The sequence below is a fragment of the Hippichthys cyanospilos genome, chromosome 2 (genome assembly GCF_059441005.1).
Source record: "Hippichthys cyanospilos isolate Australia breed blue-spotted pipefish chromosome 2, RoL_Hcya_1.0, whole genome shotgun sequence".
NCBI lineage: Eukaryota > Metazoa > Chordata > Actinopteri > Syngnathiformes > Syngnathidae > Hippichthys > Hippichthys cyanospilos.
In genome coordinates this window covers 12,261,872-12,281,499 of record NC_142370.1, presented here as the reverse complement: position 1 = coordinate 12,281,499, position 19,628 = coordinate 12,261,872, and the positions used below count along the sequence as shown (strand labels likewise).

Here is a 19,628-nt window from a genome sequence, read left to right as displayed (position 1 = left end):
GGTCAAAGTGACCCTTTGCTGTTTTAAAAATATATGTAAAAGCTCAGACGAAATGTGAAAAGACATTTTTTTAATAGATTTCCCACACTTCACATTTAACAATGAAAACATAAAAACAAAATGTCTTAAAAATAGTTTTTATTTTGCTTATCAAATGACACAAGTTGTTACTCGGTTGGACTGAAAATAGATGGGAGTTCTCATTTATAAATACATCCTCCAAAAAGTATAAATAGATCTGAAATAGCTCTTTTACACATTTGCGTAAGCAGTATTTAAATTGCCGCATTACAACGCTTACAAAGCAATAAACTACCTTTGCAAACAAGATGTTTGCACAGATTATGGACAGTGATGCGCATTTTATTATAAATATGACACATACATATGTCACACACATACATATGTGAAGCCCTTTTTGAAATATACACTGATTTGTAAAATGATAGATATGTCGCTTAACCTTGAATTAGCAAATATTGTAAACCTTCACGGTCAAACACAGAATGCTGGATAAAAATGATCACATGCTGAGCAGTCGATAAACAGTTCCTTTTTTTTTTCAATGATAAAATACTTGCGAGAGTACAACACAGCACAATAAAGGCCCAAGTTCTTCAGCATCCAAGTGTCACAGTGGTGAGTCAAAACATGATTTTGCCAAAACAGACGAGATGAAAATCTAAATTGTTTCACCGATGATGAGAAGTGTCATCATATTTAGTGGTTGATGTATTCCTCTGGGAGCAAAAGCCTTGCCAACGGCAGGTTGGCACTTGCTGTGTCTGGAGAGACTAATGCAAAAAAATGTACAAATTGTTGGATGTTTCTGTGGCGGGATCCACATCCCGTTACTCCATGTCATCCTCATCAAAGATGGGTGGCTCGAAACTGCACACCTCCTCGTAGGTTAAACCTGCAAATCATGAAAACTGCTGTAGTTGTCATCCTATTTAACTGAAAAGAGTACATTCAACATTCAACATTGTTATGTACCCTATACTGAAAAGAAGTCTCTGTATGACCTCTTTTCATTCTGTGAAGCCCTTTGAGACTTCGGTGATTTAGGGCTATATCAATAAAATTTGATTGATTGATTGATTTCTATGATCAAACATCAAAAAGGCCTTGTGATAATCCATGTATAGTTGATAACTACTAAAAAAGCAATGGAGGTCGGCCACACATAAATTCAGAGCTCAGGTAACCATCAATCACAGCTCAGGTTGCAAACGTCACGTGGCCAAACCCAAAAAACATTTAAGCCGTGATTGGTCGTGACACAAACCTTTAGCACATGTGCTGTCAGTTTTAGTTGACTGCAAATGGACAAAAGATGTTTTAAAGGTATTAAATGCGCATGGAAAATAATGACATCATAATTATAGACACAATATTAACTTTCTCAAGAAAGAAGACTATCGACATACGTTTCCATTCTTCAATCTCAAGATCGCGGCTCTCGAAGCTCTGGTCATACGGCTCGGCCTCCGGCTCGTCGTCGGGGTCGTGGTACTGAGCGAAGTATGGGTGGGCCAGCGCCTCGGCTGCTGTTATTCGCTTGTCTGTGTCCAGAACCAGCATTTTCTCCAGCAAGTCGACAGCTGTATCACAAATGAAAAGCGAATGTATATTAGCATTCAGGACTTTTTAGGATCAAGGATTTGGCATTATTCCCATCTTAAAAACAAACAAAATTAAGTGTTGCCGAGGAGCCAAATTACCTTGTGGATTGGCACCAATAAACACGTCAGCAAAATTCCTCTTGGGCATGTGTGGCAACGAGCTGATGTAGTTCCTTGCCTGGGAAAAATAAAAACAGGTCTGTCACAACTTCACACAAGCAGCAACATGTTGCACACTTCAAATACATGCATACTGAGTAATCCTCCATGCATTTTCTTGTTTCTACTCGCTTAGTTCTATGGGTGGACAATTCATCTATATGAACAATTTATTCGGGTTTATATCTCCTGGACCCGTTTATTTTATTAGAGTTTGTTTTTATAAACATATTTCTTAGTTCAAAGGGAATTTAATATCGGCTTGAAAGTAAATAACATGACAGAATAATGTTCTGATTGTTTTGCGCAGTAAGAATGGGGTCCGATGATGAAAAAAAAAAAAAAACACAATCTCCCTAAAAACTGTCAGATATGGTATCTATCATACACTGATCAAGCATAAATCCACGCCGGATCCTTTTAACCTAACGTTTGCGCTTTCACTCTGCAATTCACTCTTTTAAATACGGAAACATAGGAGAATACGGAAAGTTAAAAATAACGTGGACATCAATGCTATGAGGACAACACTAAGAACCAGCGGAGGCATGCGATTTGACGAACCATTTAATGAGACAGAAGTTTTGAGGACAGGTGTTTTTTTTTTTTTTTTTCTTAGAAGAAATACTTATTTTTACTATCTATTAAAAAAGATATTTAATACCAGAATACCATTTGGGTGAAAATTGATGCAATTTAATGCAGGGATGTGCTCATAAAAACAAGCTTCAAAGTATATCAAGACAAGTCACGGAACTCTAAGAAGGAACAAACAACATAAAGTAACACGTATAAGTTATTTTCTAACAACGATTTTAATTGATATTTCAGAAATTATGGAAGAGGGCAGCTTTCCACACATTCACAAGTATGTTGAACAAATTTGGCAAATAGCATTTGAAAGAATTTTCAAATACGTTCACTTGAACGGGTTCAAACATACTCTCAAAAACAGTCAAACATACTTGCAAATATGTTTGAAAAAACGGGCAATCTAAATGTTAAAAACATTTTTTCTCCCATAACGCTATAGAGTATGCTTGTCAACACCATGTGGCATTATGGAAATAGAAAATGCTTTTGGCATTTAACCGGCATGAACATTTGGACGAATTTGCAAGGATATTTGAATATCAAGTACATTTTAAAACATTCAAAAATGTTTGCACAGACTTCACTTACTGAAGTCTGTGATGTTTGAATGAACTTGCAAAACAAAATGGATAGGTTTGTCAGTACACTGGTTTACTCCATTTTGGCAGCTCCCTGGTTCCATAAAAAAAAAAGTTTTAAGGTCAAACTGAGCCCTAGACTGCACTGCAAAAAATGTGACAAAAAGTTGAGTTTGGGTTTCTAACATTACGGTATAATCGGTCATATGCCAAATAACCTTAGTCAGATGGCGACTAAATTGTTTATTGTGAGCAGGGGCAAATAAATATGTAATTCTTACGGTATACTACCTAACACCAAAAAACATAACAGCGAAGACACTCAGCAGTTAAAATAGTGGTTAAGGCATCACAGATAATTAAGCAATTCCCAAATGCCAAGAAAATAAGCCCGAGCGTGGCCGCATCATCCGATTGGACACCAAACCATAACTTTGGGGTGATGCATTCGCATTGTTGCCTCAGCTTCACTGTGCAGTCCCCGATGTCTCTATGGCACCTTCAAACTAAATCAACCGAAATTATCATGGTCATTTTGTGATCATTTGACCTGAAGCATAACTTGAATCTGTCTTCAGCACTTGCTACCTCATGTAAACAGTGGAGACAGCATAGCATAGCGTGCTGTTGGACATAGATCTCAGTATAATTCAGGCGGTGTACAATAACAAAATCAATTTTTAACTCAACAGCACTCTCTTCACAATCTTGTCTTGTCTCAGTCATCGCCAGGTATATAAAATATTTTAAATCTAAATTTCAGTTGATTTAAATTGAAGATTTCATGTATGTATGTGTGTGTATATATATATATATATATATATATATATATATATATATATATATATATATATGGAGAGAGAGAGAGAGAGAGAGAGAGAGAGAGAGAGAGAGAGAGAGAGTGAAAGAGACAGAGCGAGAGAGCTATTTAAGACCGAAGTTTGTTAAGGTTACAATTTAAGTCACAAAATCAAGTTTTTTTGTTTTTTTTTTAATTTACAGGAAAAAAAAAAATACTACAATATTTAAGTCAAAGTTTAACAGGAAAAGAAAGACATTTTAAAAGTTCAGGTCTTGGCCAACTGAGCAATGATCTTATATAGGGCAACATTAATTCAAATTTGTCATTTGAATGAACAGGGATTGATTGATCCTTTAAGATCTTTAATTTGGCCCAAATGAATCATTTTTAGCTGCAGCTCTAAACGATACCATATCATTGTTTTGTTGCAAATTGTTTTGCGGAGCCCAAGCGACCGCTCACAGTCCCCCAATTAGTGAACAACTGGCCCACGTGCTCACCTCATGGCTGGGCATCCTGTTTATTAGTGACGCTGGCGGCGTTCCCGTCAACCGCATTATCTGCTGAAGCTGGTTTATGTCTACGAGGCTGGTGTCAAGGGGAGTATAGCGATAGGGGCGGAGTTGGTTAGGCAAGCCTCTTCTCAATGCAACACCGCTGTTACACTGAGAAGCACAACTTCATGCTCGAAAGCCAAAGGGACGGAATGGAAGCAGCCGAAGACAAAAGGCAAGCGTGAGAGATCCAGTAAAGCCAATATTCACCACCATCAAACACACTGTGGGTGTATTGGGAATCATTCACTCTCTGTTAACCAAGAATATTCTTTTACGTAACCTTTATAGTGCACTCATCAGCGAAATAATAGTTTTGAAACACTACGCACGTCATTGCTTCCAGATCATTACAACAAGGCATCTTAACGTCTAATGTTGGACTTTTCATGGTAATTATTGAGACCTTTTTACAGTTTGTCGGATTTCACAGGATTTGGTCACGAACTTTCAGAGTGGTACATCATGACCATATTTGCTGATGTATAGTCCTGTCAATTTGCATTCCATAATTTCATAAAATTTAGACATTGACAGATTCAGGTATTTGCAAAAAAAATGTTCCCCTTGGTTTCACAGCTTGCCTGGCAACATAACCAAGTCTGGCCACTCAGCATTGGCCTGGAATAGGCCCTCCCAATACAATGTTTCCAAACTAGGAAAACTTGAACCCATTACATGAAAGATGTGTGGAAACCCATTGAAGTTCTAATGACTAATGAAAATAAAATGGTATATTATGGCTCTGAATATCATTTTTGTTCAGAGATTTAATGCAAGTATAAAGGGGAATAATTTACAAGTAATCATTTTTTTAGGTAAATGTGGTAAGAATGATGTATAACAAAGGCAACTTTGTTCTTTGAGTCACTGACGAAATCTTAGTTATTTGATTATGTATTGTAATCATACTGTAAGTGTCTAGATGGACTATTTATTGTTGTAGTAGTAGTAGTAGTAGTAGTAGTAGTAGTAATAATACTACTACTACTACAATAAATAGTCCATCTAGACACTTACAGTGTCTATAATACTACTACTACTACTCATAGCAAAAGTGATTTAATCCCTTAAATAAATATATATTATTGTTGTCAGATTGTATAGATTGACAAAAAGCCCACATTGTTTAGATATTTGCAGTTATTGTTTCATGCATTGCTGGACTTAGATTTGGCCTTGAGTATGAAAAGTCTGACGGGTCAATTTTTTTTTTAGATTTTGCATATTTCATTTGGTTATTTTATAAACTAATTTCTTGGGTTAGTCCCTTTTATAAAATCAACACAAACAAAGCACTCATTGCATCCAGCTGATGAATTTCCCTTCTTTGACACCACAACTCCTGAGAGTTGACATGGCACCATGGGACATATTGCTTTTCCAGGTTATTCACAGGCCGTATTAAGGGCACTACAGTACATACTCCCTACACATTCAAACTTGATCACAAAATGGTTCAGTGAGCGATTCCCAACAAAGCCTCGATGTTTTGATTAAATAAGGCTACAACATGCCGTCAGTGAGGCAGCACGCAGGGAAATAAGTGTCACCGAGCAAAAGCCCCGGAGTCGTCGGCAACTCACAGACTCTGAAGAAATTTTCATCAAGAGCTCAGGCCCCGGCGTTCCGACCAGCAGCATGATTAGCTTCAACTGATCGATATCTATCGGCACGTGTTAAAGGAAGACGTTGGCAGACAGGACTGCGGGACAACGGGACCTGCCCGGGAGTCTTCGGCCTCCTTGCCATGCTGCTACTCTACAAACGTGTCAACAGAGAAGGTAGATGCATCGAGAGGCCTCATTGTGGAGAGCGGAAAGGGGAAAGTAGGTGGTGAGTTTGGAGAAAAAAAAAAAGTAGTAGTAAAAGCAAGACAAGGAGAAAAAGGACGACATGACGGGGAGGAAGGAGGAGATGTTGAATAAACAGCGGTAACCACTTGCTGCTGAAAGATGCAAAAACTAGCAGAGGTGGTGGTGCAGGTGAGGAAAGAAAAAAAAGGGGTGGAGAGTGGGTGGTTGAGTAGAATTATGAGGTAGACACTAAGAAAAAAATAGGGAAAAGGTAGGGAAAGACAAGGAGAAAAAAAGGGGGTCCAGGATGAAGAAGGAATGGTGGAGGCTGAAGAGGCAGGATGGGATAGGAAGATCAACAAGATAGCAAGGAGGAAGGTGTAGACACAAAAAGATGAGGAGGAGCAATAATAATATGGAGGAGAAGGAGGATAGATGGAAAAGTTAAACAGGAGAAGGAGCGGTTAAAGGAAATAATAAGGAAGTTTAAGAAAAAGGGGAAGAACAGAGAAAGAGGTGAAGAAGGATGAAGTGAAGAAAAAAGGAAAAGAAAGTAGCAGTAAGAGAAAGGTAGGCAAAAGAAGAGAGGATTAAGAAAGTGAAAAGAGGTGAAAACGGAATACAATACTAAAGTGGAAAAAAATAAAACAGAAAGAAAAAATAAAGTAGAGGAAAGGGGGAAAAAGGAAAAGAAGAAACATGACAAAGGACATGGAAAAGGAGTAAGACAGAAATAGGAGGAATAGGATAGGGAGGAAAGAAGTACACTGAGGTGGATTACTAATGGCGGTGGAGGATGGGAGGAGGAAGGGAGAGAAAGCTGAGAAGGAAGAAGATAAGTGGGGGACAAAAAGGAAAGGAGGTGGGAGTGCAAAAGAGGGGAGACAAGGAGGAAAAAAAAAACATTAAAAAATTGAGAAGGTCCTGTGGCATCATTCTGAGAGCAGTCAAGAGATAAGGACGCCCACGCAGACGGCATGGCCAGGATCGGCCTCAGGCAAAGATGTGTAATGATATCAGGCTCAAGCGGTGCCCAAACAATAGAGCAAACCGTTCAGATATTCTCAACTGGTGGGATGCGACGCTTTCCTTGCAAACAGCTTCTTCATTCACATCCAACGGCCCAGTCACAGAAAAACAAAATCTGATTTTTGTTTAAACATTTTTTTGATAATCCCTCTCAAGGGCCGCCCCTTTTGCCTTTGGCTGTCACCTAAAAACGATATCACAATTTCTCAGAGCTCTGAACAACTGTAGGTGACATTTTCAGGCGACAGCCACTGACAAAATGGCTGCAACCTGAGATAGACAAAACAAAACAAAACAAAAAAACAGGTGGCTTTTGCTGCTGAAATTCTATTCCACAAACACGGTATTAATTAGAATGTGATGTTTGGATTAATAAGGCTGCATAAATAATTCTAATGGTAAGAAAAGTTTTGAGTGTGGCCTTTCTTTTTGTCCAAACCCTCTGATGTAAGCCCTTCAACAGTAATTACTCTGAGATTTCAAAAATCAACATTAGAAAATCCCCAACAGCATTGCGAACCTGCATTAAAATAAAGTGACCGTCAAAATAAAAGTGCCGCATCTTTAAATCATTGCCAGTTAATTCCCGTCCCACCAGTCGAGACAGCCTGTGGTCAAGTGCATGATGAGAAAAATGCAAGTGAAACACAGAAGTGAAGAGTGCGGGGATTGAAGGGAAGTAGGAAAATGTGCGCCTACGCAGGCATTAACACCTCGGGCTGTCTCACATGTGGAGGGGAAAAGCACAGACAAGTTCTTTCACAAAACAGACAGCTGACACGCAGTGTTGCCACTTAGAGGGTCACCCCCATTGAAGGATACGGTCCGTTCCTGGGAACAGAGTTCTTCCTGTGAGAAGTTCTGCCATGATGCAGCCCACCGACCAAATATCCACTGCAACACGCACACACAAGAACGGGTTAGCAGTGACAATAAACGATCTTTCTCTAAATCAGGGGTGTCTAACTCATATTTATCAGGTGACCGCATTGTAGTTATAATTTTTGTCAGAGGGCCGGTATATTTGTGAAATCAAATCAATTTTAGGTGTGTTTGTCACACTTCTAACTAGTTTTGAAATAAGAGCCCGGTAAAATCTGTACAAAAGAGATATTGGGAAGAAAAAATGCTTGTTATTTTTACCCCCAAATTTTTAAAAGTTGAGGACAACTTGCAAATTTAGTATTTTAAACAGAAACTTGAAGTTTTCTCAGGATTTCGCGGGCCACATAAATTGATGTGGCGGGCCGGATCTGGCCCCCGGGCCTTGAGTTTGACACCTATGCTCTAAATCATTCAGCCCTATGAGAAACTTCAAAAAAGGTAAACTGGTCAATGTCTTATTTTGCAAGTGTTATTGATACTGCACCATTTAAAAAAACATCCCGTAATTTTTATGTTACTTTACCATATTTTTATAACGTAACATAGTTTTTCTTTTGTGGGTTTTTTCTTTTTTTTTTGCCACTTTACCTGTCATGTTGTAGTGCATCCAGTTCAACATGATTTCTGGGGCGCGGTACCAGCGGGTGGCCACGTACCCGGTCATCTCATCATTGGTGTGCCGCGCTAAGCCAAAGTCCAAAATCTGTCAGGTCAAGTCAGTGGTTTAGAAAGAAAGAAAAAAAAATGGATCCAAGATAGCATTAATAGACACAGAAACATTGTGTGCTTCATATAGATGACTCACCTTCAGCTCACAATCCTCATTTACTGCCAGGTTGCTGGGTTTCAAGTCCTGACAAGGAGAAATAACCATGAGGCCAAAATTCATGTTCACTTTAGAAATACATTAATTCTATTCAAAGTTTAGTCATTTAAAATCTATTATTAAAAAAATAATATCAAAATAATATTGAATTCCAGGGCAGGATATTTAATCAATCGTGTCTATATTGTTAGTCTGATGACTTATTTTAAAACTTTTTTTTTTTTTGCTGAGGGGGGGCAGTGTTAGTAGCTCAAGTGCATCATTGCTGATGTACACTGATACACTAATAACGCAAACAAAGTAGAACTTGGTTATCCACTAGACGCAATTATGTACAAAATTCAAGTCACAAATATTTTACAAAGTTGTTTATGCGTAAGCTTATGGCTCGTCTTATGGTAAGATCGGATTAAAAATGGTGATACCTACGCACATATGGATACAGTTTATTTTAAGATCACAACAATAATCTTATTCAAATGCTTTTTTGTACTCCAGATAAAACATTTGCATGTTTTCCTTCTCTGTGTTTATATGTCAGCTATGAGAACAACTTGCGCTGAATTAGGATAAAGGGACATAACGACTTTGCACTTACTCTGTGAATAATGTCTGCTGAGTGGATGTACTGAGGAGACACAATGGAAAAGATGGACATTAATGTGCATAACGACTTTAGTTTCATTCATGGCTGCTCGTATAATTGTGCACAAGAAAACTTACCTTCAGCCCTCTGAGGATCTGGTAGATGAGAAACTGCACATGGTCGTCTGTCAGCTTTTGACATTTCACTATGTTGTTGAGGTCTGCGCCCATTAAGTGAGTTACAAGGTACCTGTCGATTAGCGACACATTTAATGAATAAAAATGACCAAACTGGTTTGGCCACGGCATTTTCTCACACAAATGGTATGACAAGGAAGAACACACACCGATAAAAATAATGGAGGCCTAATCATCAAGTATCATATAAAACAAAATCTCACATTAAATTTATAGATGTGCTACATTAGAGGTCAAAAGACCATTATGCATGAAATGATACTATATATTCAGCCACTGGCATTAAATATGATTTATAATTTAGGACACCTGAGGTACTTAAAGTACAATAAATATGATGTATTTAATTAGGCCGCATTACAGCTAGCAAGCTCATGTTTGTCATTTTTGTAAAGCACACGGCACACAACATTCTGACTCTGCAGGCTATTTTTAAGGGGGGGGGGGGGGGGGGGGCATGCCTATTCAACAGTTAGCAGACCATGTGCCATGCGCCAATGGTCACAGCTGTAAGAGCTTATTTAATGCATAGACAATCTTCTAACCAAGACGTTATTATTGAGCAGTACATTGATAGTAATAGCCCTGGTCTCCAATGTGAATGTTCGAATAAACAGGCGTAATTTGCATCCAAACACTTTTTGAACGTGCTGAACTTACACATCTGTGAACTCTTTCAGAGAGGTGGCGGGGCTGAAAACATCCAAAAGGCCAATTACCTGCAAACAGAAGCATCCAATCAAATCCACAATGCAGGACAGAGAGGGTAACCAGCTAGATTACAGGCTTGCACATCCCACAAGAAATCTGTAGGAGGCGGTCTATTTTTTATAAGAGAGGCCCTTTTGCCTTGAAAATGTGGAACCTATGGGGCAACCACTCCACATTTTTTTAAATGTATTGCATTGGAAATTTTTTAATTTAAACATTCTTAAAATATGTACATTGATGTTTAAAGTCGTTTATGTGTTCAGACATGCCTCAAAGCTTCAACATGTTTTTATCACTCGAGGACAGTTTTATTACAATACCGTGAAGTCAAATCATGGAATACAAATTTGTATTTATTAACTGCATCTTTGTCTCTATGAATGAAAATGAAGGAAATGAAATTAATTCCATGATGTGTCGGAGTTCTGACATTGTCACGGCAACAACCACAATAAGCCTATTAAGACACCTTCAATAGTTTGATTTTGAGCAGCAGATTTCAATGCTGCATTCAAGGAATGTGGGAAGTCAGCTTTATACCACTCTGATTGTCCCAGTTCAGTCCTTAAACATTCAAGACAAACGCAAACAACAACTATGGCTGCGATATACATATGTACTGCATTTACAAGACGTGAGCAAAAACCAACAACAGATATTAACAAATGTCACAGTATACGGCCCACAACTTGATGATTGGGAAAAAAAAAATGTTCAAATTGTTCAAATCAAAGCTTCAAAATAAAACACGGGACGTAAAGCATGAAATGAACATCAATGGAAGGATTTTATTTTGGAGTTACTCCCAGACCCAGAGATTGGAAAAGTCTATATTTCCATCTTCCGTGAAAGCAGAATGACAAAAGTAAACATCGGAACGGCATTTGATGAAAGGAGAAGGCAACGGACCACTGGCTTCACTTTTAATCCAAAGGTAAGAAAAGCTGACGCGACAAATCAAATAGCAAGGCACGAGCGTTCCATCACGCCGGTAGAGGTTTAGCAAGAAATTGGTCACATCTTTAATGCACCTTTAATGTGGCAACAATAATTTAATCAGTTAGAAAATATTTTTGTTGATGCTTTTACTATGGAGACCGTTCCAATAAGCCGGTAATGGGTTTATACCCCACCTACACATGATATATTTCTTCCTTTTTATATTTTTATTTTTTTCACGTAAATCATGTGTAAACAAAACCAATTAATTGGGCATGATTTGAAAAGGCGCACACTGGTACAATGGGTGATAGTTGCATGTCAGAGCACAAACCATACATGAAGTCAAAGTAATCGTCTGTAGACCCCTGAGATTTGTTGTTGTTGTTTGTTTTTTTTAAGATTGCTAGAGTAAATTGACAACATGGATGAATCACAACACACAAACTGAGAAAAACCAAATCAGCAGACTCACGTTTTCATGCTTCATGTGCTTCAACAAACGCAGCTCCCTGTAGGTGCGCTTGGCATGTATGATGGACTGAAAGGGTCTAGAGAGCTTCTTCACAGCCAGTTTTAATCCGCTCTTCACGTCATAAGCAGAGCTGTTGGGAAAATAAACATTTGCACAATGCCTTTGAAAATCATTTGCAGAAGGCACAGCGAAGGAAAAAAAAAAGACAGCATCAGCAGAAAACTCGCTGTCTACACATCATTGCTTCCCCTAGCTAGCGTGCCAGATTGTGCTATCATAGAAAACTGAAGCCTAAGAGTAATAGTCATACCAGTGAAGCCAATAATAGCATGTCCTTCGATTGTGAGGAAAATTGATCATCACTTGATTGTTTTGGAATTAAAATATCACTGTGTAATATTGGACATCTGGTTCAGTCTCGGCTATGGCTTCCTTGTGCGATGTCCTCCTCATGCTTCAAGTAGATTTTTCCTCCCACATTCCAAAACCATGTTAGTTGATTTTCATCCTCCCACATTCACAAAACATGCTCATTTCATCAGACTCCCACAGTGCCTGGGGTTGTATAAGTGGGAATCATGGTTTGTCTTAATGAGCCCTGGTATTCCCAGCCCATGGTTTAGAATTACGTGCCTTTGTATTGAATGGCAACAAGTTCTTTGTTCATCTAAGTGTTTGTAACTCACTGGTGACCACTCCATTGTTTGTCTAAATATGCTGGTGACCAGACGAATGTTTGTCAAAATGTGCCCTGCTACAGGCAGGCGAAGGCCGCTTTATTTATGCAGCACATTTCATACACAAGCCTGGCTGCCGCTATCAAATATTTTGGTAATTCGATATTGCACTGATACAAAATTAAAAAAAAGTATTTGGAAAAAAATAGACTGCATGCTCGAAGAGAAAACTTGAAATTCCTACATGCATTAAATGCGCCATACCACTGCACCAGTATCCTGCTCTCCCATTGGTCAGAATCCTTCACATTCATTGTCCCGCTATCCTATCGTCTGTGCTGCACTGTGCAGCACGTTAGTGTACAACTTTCTCGTTGTCCCCAGCGTCATTGTACAAAAGACCCATGTTGATATTCGCAACAGGCAAAGTTCGGCCATCTTGGCGAGGGTTTTGCGGTCGAACGAGTGATGAAGAGAGAGAGAGAGTGTAATAGAGACAGCAGAGGAGCAGTTCTTATGCTACGTCTGACCTAATTAGAATTCATGACTCCTCATAGGTGAGTTGTCACTCATGCGAGAGGTACTTATTTCCAAACACTAACACGCTTATGAACAAACCTTAATAGCTCGTGCTTCGCTATGCTAGGTTGTACACGTCGTTAAATTTGTTTGGTATGAATGTCTCTGTTTAGTTGGTCGCTGTGCCTTATTTCTCTGTTTTGGAGAAACCACACCCACAAATACCTATCAGCCTTTCACCAAAGTGGACTTTTAATTCAACTGGGATACATAATTAAAACCCTGGCCTCCTCCTCCTTCCGCCATCTTGCCCTCGCTGCTGTACCCTGCATCCTGGCTACAAAGAGTCACTGTGGCCGGCACCCCTAGCTTCAGGGAAATAGAAATTTCAATCCCCAAATCTGTTATCACAGTCCATCAAGCGCTATCAATATAGCCTCCCCAAAGGAAATTATATGTGATCTTGTGAGTGGCAATCCGAAGATAATTCAAGCAAAGGGACATCACAGCAAGAAGGCCTACCACTAGATTTCAAGGCTTCGTTCGCGTGGTTCGATAAAAATTTAACAGGAAGGCTTGCACTCATTCCACGATGCGACTTGGGGAAGCTGCGAGTGCTGACGTGCGCGCTGCTCAACACTTCCCATTAAGCGCTAAAAGAAAGCTTTCCTGTGATGTGGATGCAAAAGCTTGGGTAACCAGGCAGTTTTTTGTGGCATGGGTTAACCTGACTGTCGATCCATTTGTTTGCATCAATGGTTGCAATTTGATGAAATTTAGAATTTCAATGTTTTGTGTGTGTGTGTTTTTTTTTAATTAAATTTGTATATCTTTTTGTTTGTTTGTTTGGCTAAAGAACACTTAGGACTGACTTAAATTTTGTTGGCAAATGCTTCCATTTGCCTGCAGCCTGACATCTGAATCAAGGGTCTTCAATCCTGGTCCTAGAGGGCCAGTATGTTGGATGTTTTATATACTTACATATATATATATATATATATATATATATATATATAGTGTAAGGCAGTTCAGATGTTGGCGACCTATACTTGTGTATCAATTCTTGTTTTGGTTTTCCGAGCCAAGTTTGGTCATTGAATGCAACATTCGTGTCCAGTTCGCGGTTGTCATCGCGAGACGAGTTGTTGTTCTATGGTTGTTTTTTGGTACTCACGGCTCACTGCACGGATACTGCTCAGCGCTGTCTGTGCCCGAGCTAGAGGCCAAGAACAACGTAGAGTATGTTAACGAAACGTTCACTCGTGCGTGTAACTTGTGTGCGTATTGGAGACAAGTAAAGTGCACTAAGGAGTTATTTTTGTCGTGTGACTCTGTCCACCCACGCTTCGCCATCACACGTGGAAGGTAACAGCACGACAACTGGTGTCAGAAGTGGGATATTTCTACAAAATAATTCCGTAAAGAATCGAAAAGACTGTTTTCCTCTCCGCTCCGAACGGATTAACAACTGGAGTCGAGCTAAAACGCGTTGCCGTTCGTCTAATTGAACGTGGAAAGTAGAGGAGATCTTGTCAAGCTGTCGCAGCGTCGCTGCACACAACTTCCGGTCCGCCCCTTCACGATAAGAGCGTGAGCGGAAGTAGCGACGAAGTGGACATAATACACAATAAAAACTGAGCAAAAATGACGGAGGAATTACAAGGCGCAACAGCAAGCCAAGCAGAGGCGGATATAGCTCCAAAATGGCTGCAAACTCTCTTGGAAACTCAGAACCAACAAGCAAGACACCTTCAAATGATGTTGGCCCCTGTCCTTTCACATATAACAGGACAACCAACCGCACCACAGATCCCAGCATTAATTGCTACTGCACAAGGTGGAGAAGACATTAATCCAATGCAGTCAATGGGGGAAAACCATTCATTTGAACCAAGTGCATCTATTCATGGACCAACCAGGCCAAGAGATCGTGTTCCTTTTGCAGCCGAATTGGAAGTGATAAATCAAAGATCTCGAACCTCAAGACCATCAAGGCGAGTTCCGGACACTGACAATGGACGCCGAGAAGTGAGAGACACGGCGCACGAGACCTCACATGCCCACACCACCTATGGAAGCAGGGAACCTAATACTGGAGTCTATTTTAACAACATGCCAGAACCTCAAAGACCTAAATTAGCCATATTTGATGGAACTGATGACTGGGACTCTTTCTTAATGCCATTTGAACGCCAAGCCAGAAAGTATGGATGGAGTACCTTGGAACGAGTGGACAGGCTGCATGAATGTTTGAGAGGCGCTGCAGTGCGGTATGTCTGCTCACTTCCTGAGCGCACGAGGGAAGATTATGTTCTACTTGTAGAGCAACTCACCCAACGTTTTGGAAAAAAGGATCCACCAACAACAATAAGGAGGAAGCTGGGAGAACTGCGTCAGGGCCGTGAGACATCTGCTGAATTTGCTGAGGAGGTGAGACGCCTTGTCACACTTGCCTACCCAGGAGTTGATCTTCAGCTTCAGGACCAGCTGGCAACCGATGCTTTTCTTAAGGGCTTACGGAACCAAAAGGTGGCCTATGAAGTCATGAACCGTGAGCCAAGCTCTTTTGTTGACGCACAAAAGTTTGTGGAGGCCCATGAGCATAACTTCAAAGCCACAGTGGGCCGTGAAACTGAGCTAAGGAACCGAACCAGGCGCATCGCATGGGTTGATGAAGGAGACATGCTTGAAGATACTGCTGCGATATCCCGCAGGGTTCAGACTCCTCAGTATGTCACTTTTGACCAGTTTGTTACGCTAATGAATGAAGTGAAATCTCTTGCTAACAAATTCGAGAGTCTGCAGCTGCAAGTTGGGAATCTCCTGTCTCTAAATGCAGGACACCAACAACCCAAACCAACCCAAAGCCAAGGTCCAGAACGAAAGCAAAACTACCAGCAGCTGCAACAAAGCAGAGGACGTTCGCAAACACCCAGCCCAAATCGTGCGGTAGCTGGCCCGTGTTTCAAGTGTGGTGAAACAGGACACTTAAGAAAAGACTGTGTTACACCAATTAGCCCTATGACTGCACATAAACATGGCGACAAGCATCAAGAATTCCAGCTGCAATCGGATGGCGGTTCACACAACTCAGTTGTAGACTCAGATCACCAGTTACAAGGCCGGCAGATTGGCTGCACCAAAAAGATAGGTGAAAGTCTACAAATTCCTCTAACTATAAATGGCATTCCAACTCAGGCTGTTGCGGACACTGGAGCTCAAACCACTGTGATCTCAGAGGAACTGTACCAGCGTATCCTCAAAAGCAACATTGCACCAACTGATCTAAATGAGACCTATCTACTGAATGCAGGAGTTGGAGATGGCATGAAAGCTAAACATGGACTCAAAGTGACCTTTCAAATTGGATCCAAGACTATTCCCTGGGAAGTGCATGTAGCTTCCATAAGGGACCATGTTCTTTTGGGGCTGGATTTGATGAAGGCGCATGATGTTGTTGTCTACGCCCGTGGCAAGGTCTTCATTGGAAATGAACTTGTGCCATCAAAGATTGTGCGAGATGATGAATCGGACTACTGTGTGGCTAGAGTAACACTGGGACAAGCCATGACCATTCGACCTTCATCTGAATGCATCGTTTGGGTTTTGAGGCAGAGAAGCAAAGTCCTACAGCATTGCCAGCCCCCAGGGTTCCAAGACATTGACAATGACATTTCCCTACTGCCACTGCTGCTGCCATACGATCCAGGTGGGGAGTCCAAAGGTCCATGCGAGACGACCACATGTTCAATGGAGTCCAAAGGTCAATGTGAATTACCTCAGACCAGCACCTCAGCAGCTCAGCCAAGAAGAAGACGAGGCGATACCAACTCATTGGCAGAGACTTTTCAAACATCAAGTGGTCGCCTAGTTCATAGACCAGAGAGATTTGGACACTAGTTGCAAGTAGAATAAAGCTAAATGTTAAGAGAAAGTTCACTAACACTCAGCAACTTTGATTACATTACCAGATACTGAAGGGACTCAGTATTCCTAAAGGGGGGGTAGTGTAAGGCAGTTCAGATGTTGGCGACCTATACTTGTGTATCAATTCTTGTTTTGGTTTTCCGAGCCAAGTTTGGTCATTGAATGCAACATTCGTGTCCAGTTCGCGGTTGTCATCGCGAGACGAGTTGTTGTTCTATGGTTGTTTTTTGGTACTCACGGCTCACTGCACGGATACTGCTCAGCGCTGTCTGTGCCCGAGCTAGAGGCCAAGAACAACGTAGAGTATGTTAACGAAACGTTCACTCGTGCGTGTAACTTGTGTGCGTATTGGAGACAAGTAAAGTGCACTAAGGAGTTATTTTTGTCGTGTGACTCTGTCCACCCACGCTTCGCCATCACACGTGGAAGGTAACAGCACGACAATATATATATATATATATATATATATATATATATTAGGTACAGGACACCTGACTCAAATGATCAAGATGATTATCCAGCTTCTGCAGACCTCCCTGATGGTCTGATCATTTTAATGAGGTGTGTTGTAGCCGGGAGACATACAAAACATTCAAGAGACAGGCCCTTGAGGACAAGGAATGAAGACAGCTGAACTACAGCCTTTATAGTCTTACAGTGTACACATCATTAGCATTGATTTAATTCGCCTGGGGTGTGCTGCAGGAAATGACTGGATCTCAACGGGGTCTCATTTTTTTAATTAACAAATAATGTATCTTAATCATAATAATAATCATCTTATTCAAAGATAGTAATGTGGAGTTCAGATTGAGCTGTAGCTCTTTGATGCTCTTTAGAGGAAGATGCAGGATCACTTGAAAATTTTTTAAAATCTAATCGAGGTAACAGTTTTAAGGTGCACCAAGCAAGTGATAATTCTTCTGTTGCCGAAAATGAATGATACCGTATTTCAATTCGCATTTGCACTGCGTCCACAAATCAGCTATGTGACGCTACCCTACGTCATAGCATTTGGAACAAATATTCAGCGATACAATTCTTACTGCGTAACGATGTTTGAGCTTATATCCTTCAACATTTGCAAACGAATGAATCCATGCCATGTAAAAGTTTTCCGACAACTCATGCTATCGGCGAGGAACGCTAACCTTTAGCACGGCGAGTGTAGGCCTCGTTGAAATGAATGGGCGCGGGGGGGGGGGGGGTGGGGGGGGGGGTTGCTGGCTAAAGTTGGGTGACACGCTAAAAGTACAAAGTTGCTTACCAGACAGATCCGTAGGCGCCGGAGCCGACCGGAGACAGGTTCTGATAGCGCTCCGGGACTTCCCATATGGCTTTGTTGACCTCCTGCAGATAAAACTTGGGTCTCTCTTTCTGCGACATTGCTGCGGACCACCAACTGCTGCGAAGTCGACTCACTCTGGTCTGGTCTGCAGCCGACCGGACTTCAACTTCCCCAAAACTTACAAACTCACAATCAAAGCAGGCGCTTTCCGGCTCTCTTCGCCGTGCAAAAACTTGAAAGTTATGCTAGTCCTCTTGCGAAATGTTGCAAAATCCCCGCTTGATTGCACGCACAGTCCTAAAACGTTCTCTTGTTTTTCGACGACTCGAAGCTCAACTCTGCCCAGTTTGCAACACGGCACCAAATCTCGCGAGACCAACCACTGCCCAAACTTGACCGAAACTCTCGCGCTGCGTTCACGTCTCTCGCTGAAGACGGAGACTGAGGACATTTTGCTTTTTTTTCAAAAGGAGATTCACGACTTTATTCCATGACTCAAATCTCACACTAAGCTTTCTTATTTAAATAAATGAAAATGCTTTTGATCTCACCCTCTCAAAAATTACCCAAAATTGTAAATAAAGTTTACTTTTTAAATTAGCACTGTATAATGAACAATTATATTATGATGAATTAAATAACGCTGTACAAGTTATGTAATATATAAAGCATAGCAATTAAGAAATGTCTAACTTTAAAAAAAAAAGTAATATTCGACTTGAATACTGATATTGTTTTATTCTTTGCAGTAGATCGGGAAAACATCCCATCTTGTGAAAAACATTCGATTTTCAGTGTTTCTCACATAGAAGTAGTACCCCGGGGGTACGTCTAGTGAAGGCATTTCAAGGGGTATGGGAGAAATTTAACTGGGTTTCTACAGCTATTAGTAAATTAATTATTTTTAAAGCCATGATAGAAACAGTACACTTTCAAATTAAGAGCAAATTAATCGGAAACTTAAAGGAACCTACTGTGTTATAGTGACTGCTGCAAAACGTTGTCTGTCTTTCTATTGTTAAGTTTTAAATGAATGTGCATTCTCATTCACGACACAAAAACAGATAGTGTAACACAACTTATTTAAAGGGATAGTGTGTAAAATTTAGACCGTTTTTCATTACGGACAGTAGGAGGTGCTGCAGGTGCTGCATTTACCATTGTCCGTAGCTATAACAAACATGGCCGCCTGCAGAGAAGTGCCACCCCTCAATTAATATAACTTAATGATAACTAGACCTATGATGATATTTAAAACATACTGTTGATCATTTAGAACACATCGATTTGCACGTTTTTCAAATTTACAATCATTTAATTGATTCCGTTTTAATGAAAAACGGTCTAAATCTTACACACTGTCCCTTTAAGGGGGTCGCTGAATAAACTATGCCCAGAGAAACCACTATAAATATTGTTCTACAGTCTAATAAATCAAACACAGGCGGAACAGAACTTTGT

General features: G+C 40.4%; 1 protein-coding gene across 2 annotated transcripts; it reads right to left on the bottom strand.

The window, feature by feature from the left end:
- Window positions 1-121: 121 nt before the first annotated feature.
- Window positions 122-18,531, bottom strand: mapk14a (mitogen-activated protein kinase 14a). Of its 2 annotated transcripts, none has more exons than XM_088441188.1 (12): window positions 18,147-18,531; window positions 11,757-11,886; window positions 10,292-10,350; window positions 9,572-9,683; window positions 9,447-9,476; window positions 8,828-8,875; window positions 8,611-8,725; window positions 7,960-8,031; window positions 5,899-5,978; window positions 1,725-1,803; window positions 1,431-1,604; window positions 122-916 (listed from the first exon to the last, which is right to left on the bottom strand). In XM_088441188.1, the coding sequence occupies exons 1-12, from the start codon at window positions 18,263-18,265 to the stop codon at window positions 852-854; spliced, it is 1,083 nt and encodes a 360-aa protein (XP_088297314.1). In that variant the 5' UTR covers window positions 18,266-18,531; the 3' UTR covers window positions 122-851. The 2 variants fall into 2 exon arrangements, with proteins under 2 accessions (XP_088297314.1, XP_088297322.1); XM_088441196.1 differs by lacking the exon at window positions 5,899-5,978 and adding an exon at window positions 4,259-4,338.
- Between the last annotated feature and the right edge of the window lie 1,097 nt (window positions 18,532-19,628).

Excerpts from the sequence above, each read along its gene's own strand:
- mapk14a (XM_088441188.1), bottom strand. The coding sequence starts at position 18,265 with ATGTCGCAGAAAGAGAGACCCAAGTTTTATCTGCAGGAGGTCAACAAA. Across the intron at positions 9,684-10,291 it reads CTGAAAGAGTTCACAGATGT|GTACCTTGTAACTCACTTAA; the intron begins GTAAGTTCAGCA and ends GCTAATCGACAG. Across the intron at positions 1,804-5,898 it reads TGAAAATTTCTTCAGAGTCT|GCAAGGAACTACATCAGCTC; the intron begins GTGAGTTGCCGA and ends TATTTTTCCCAG.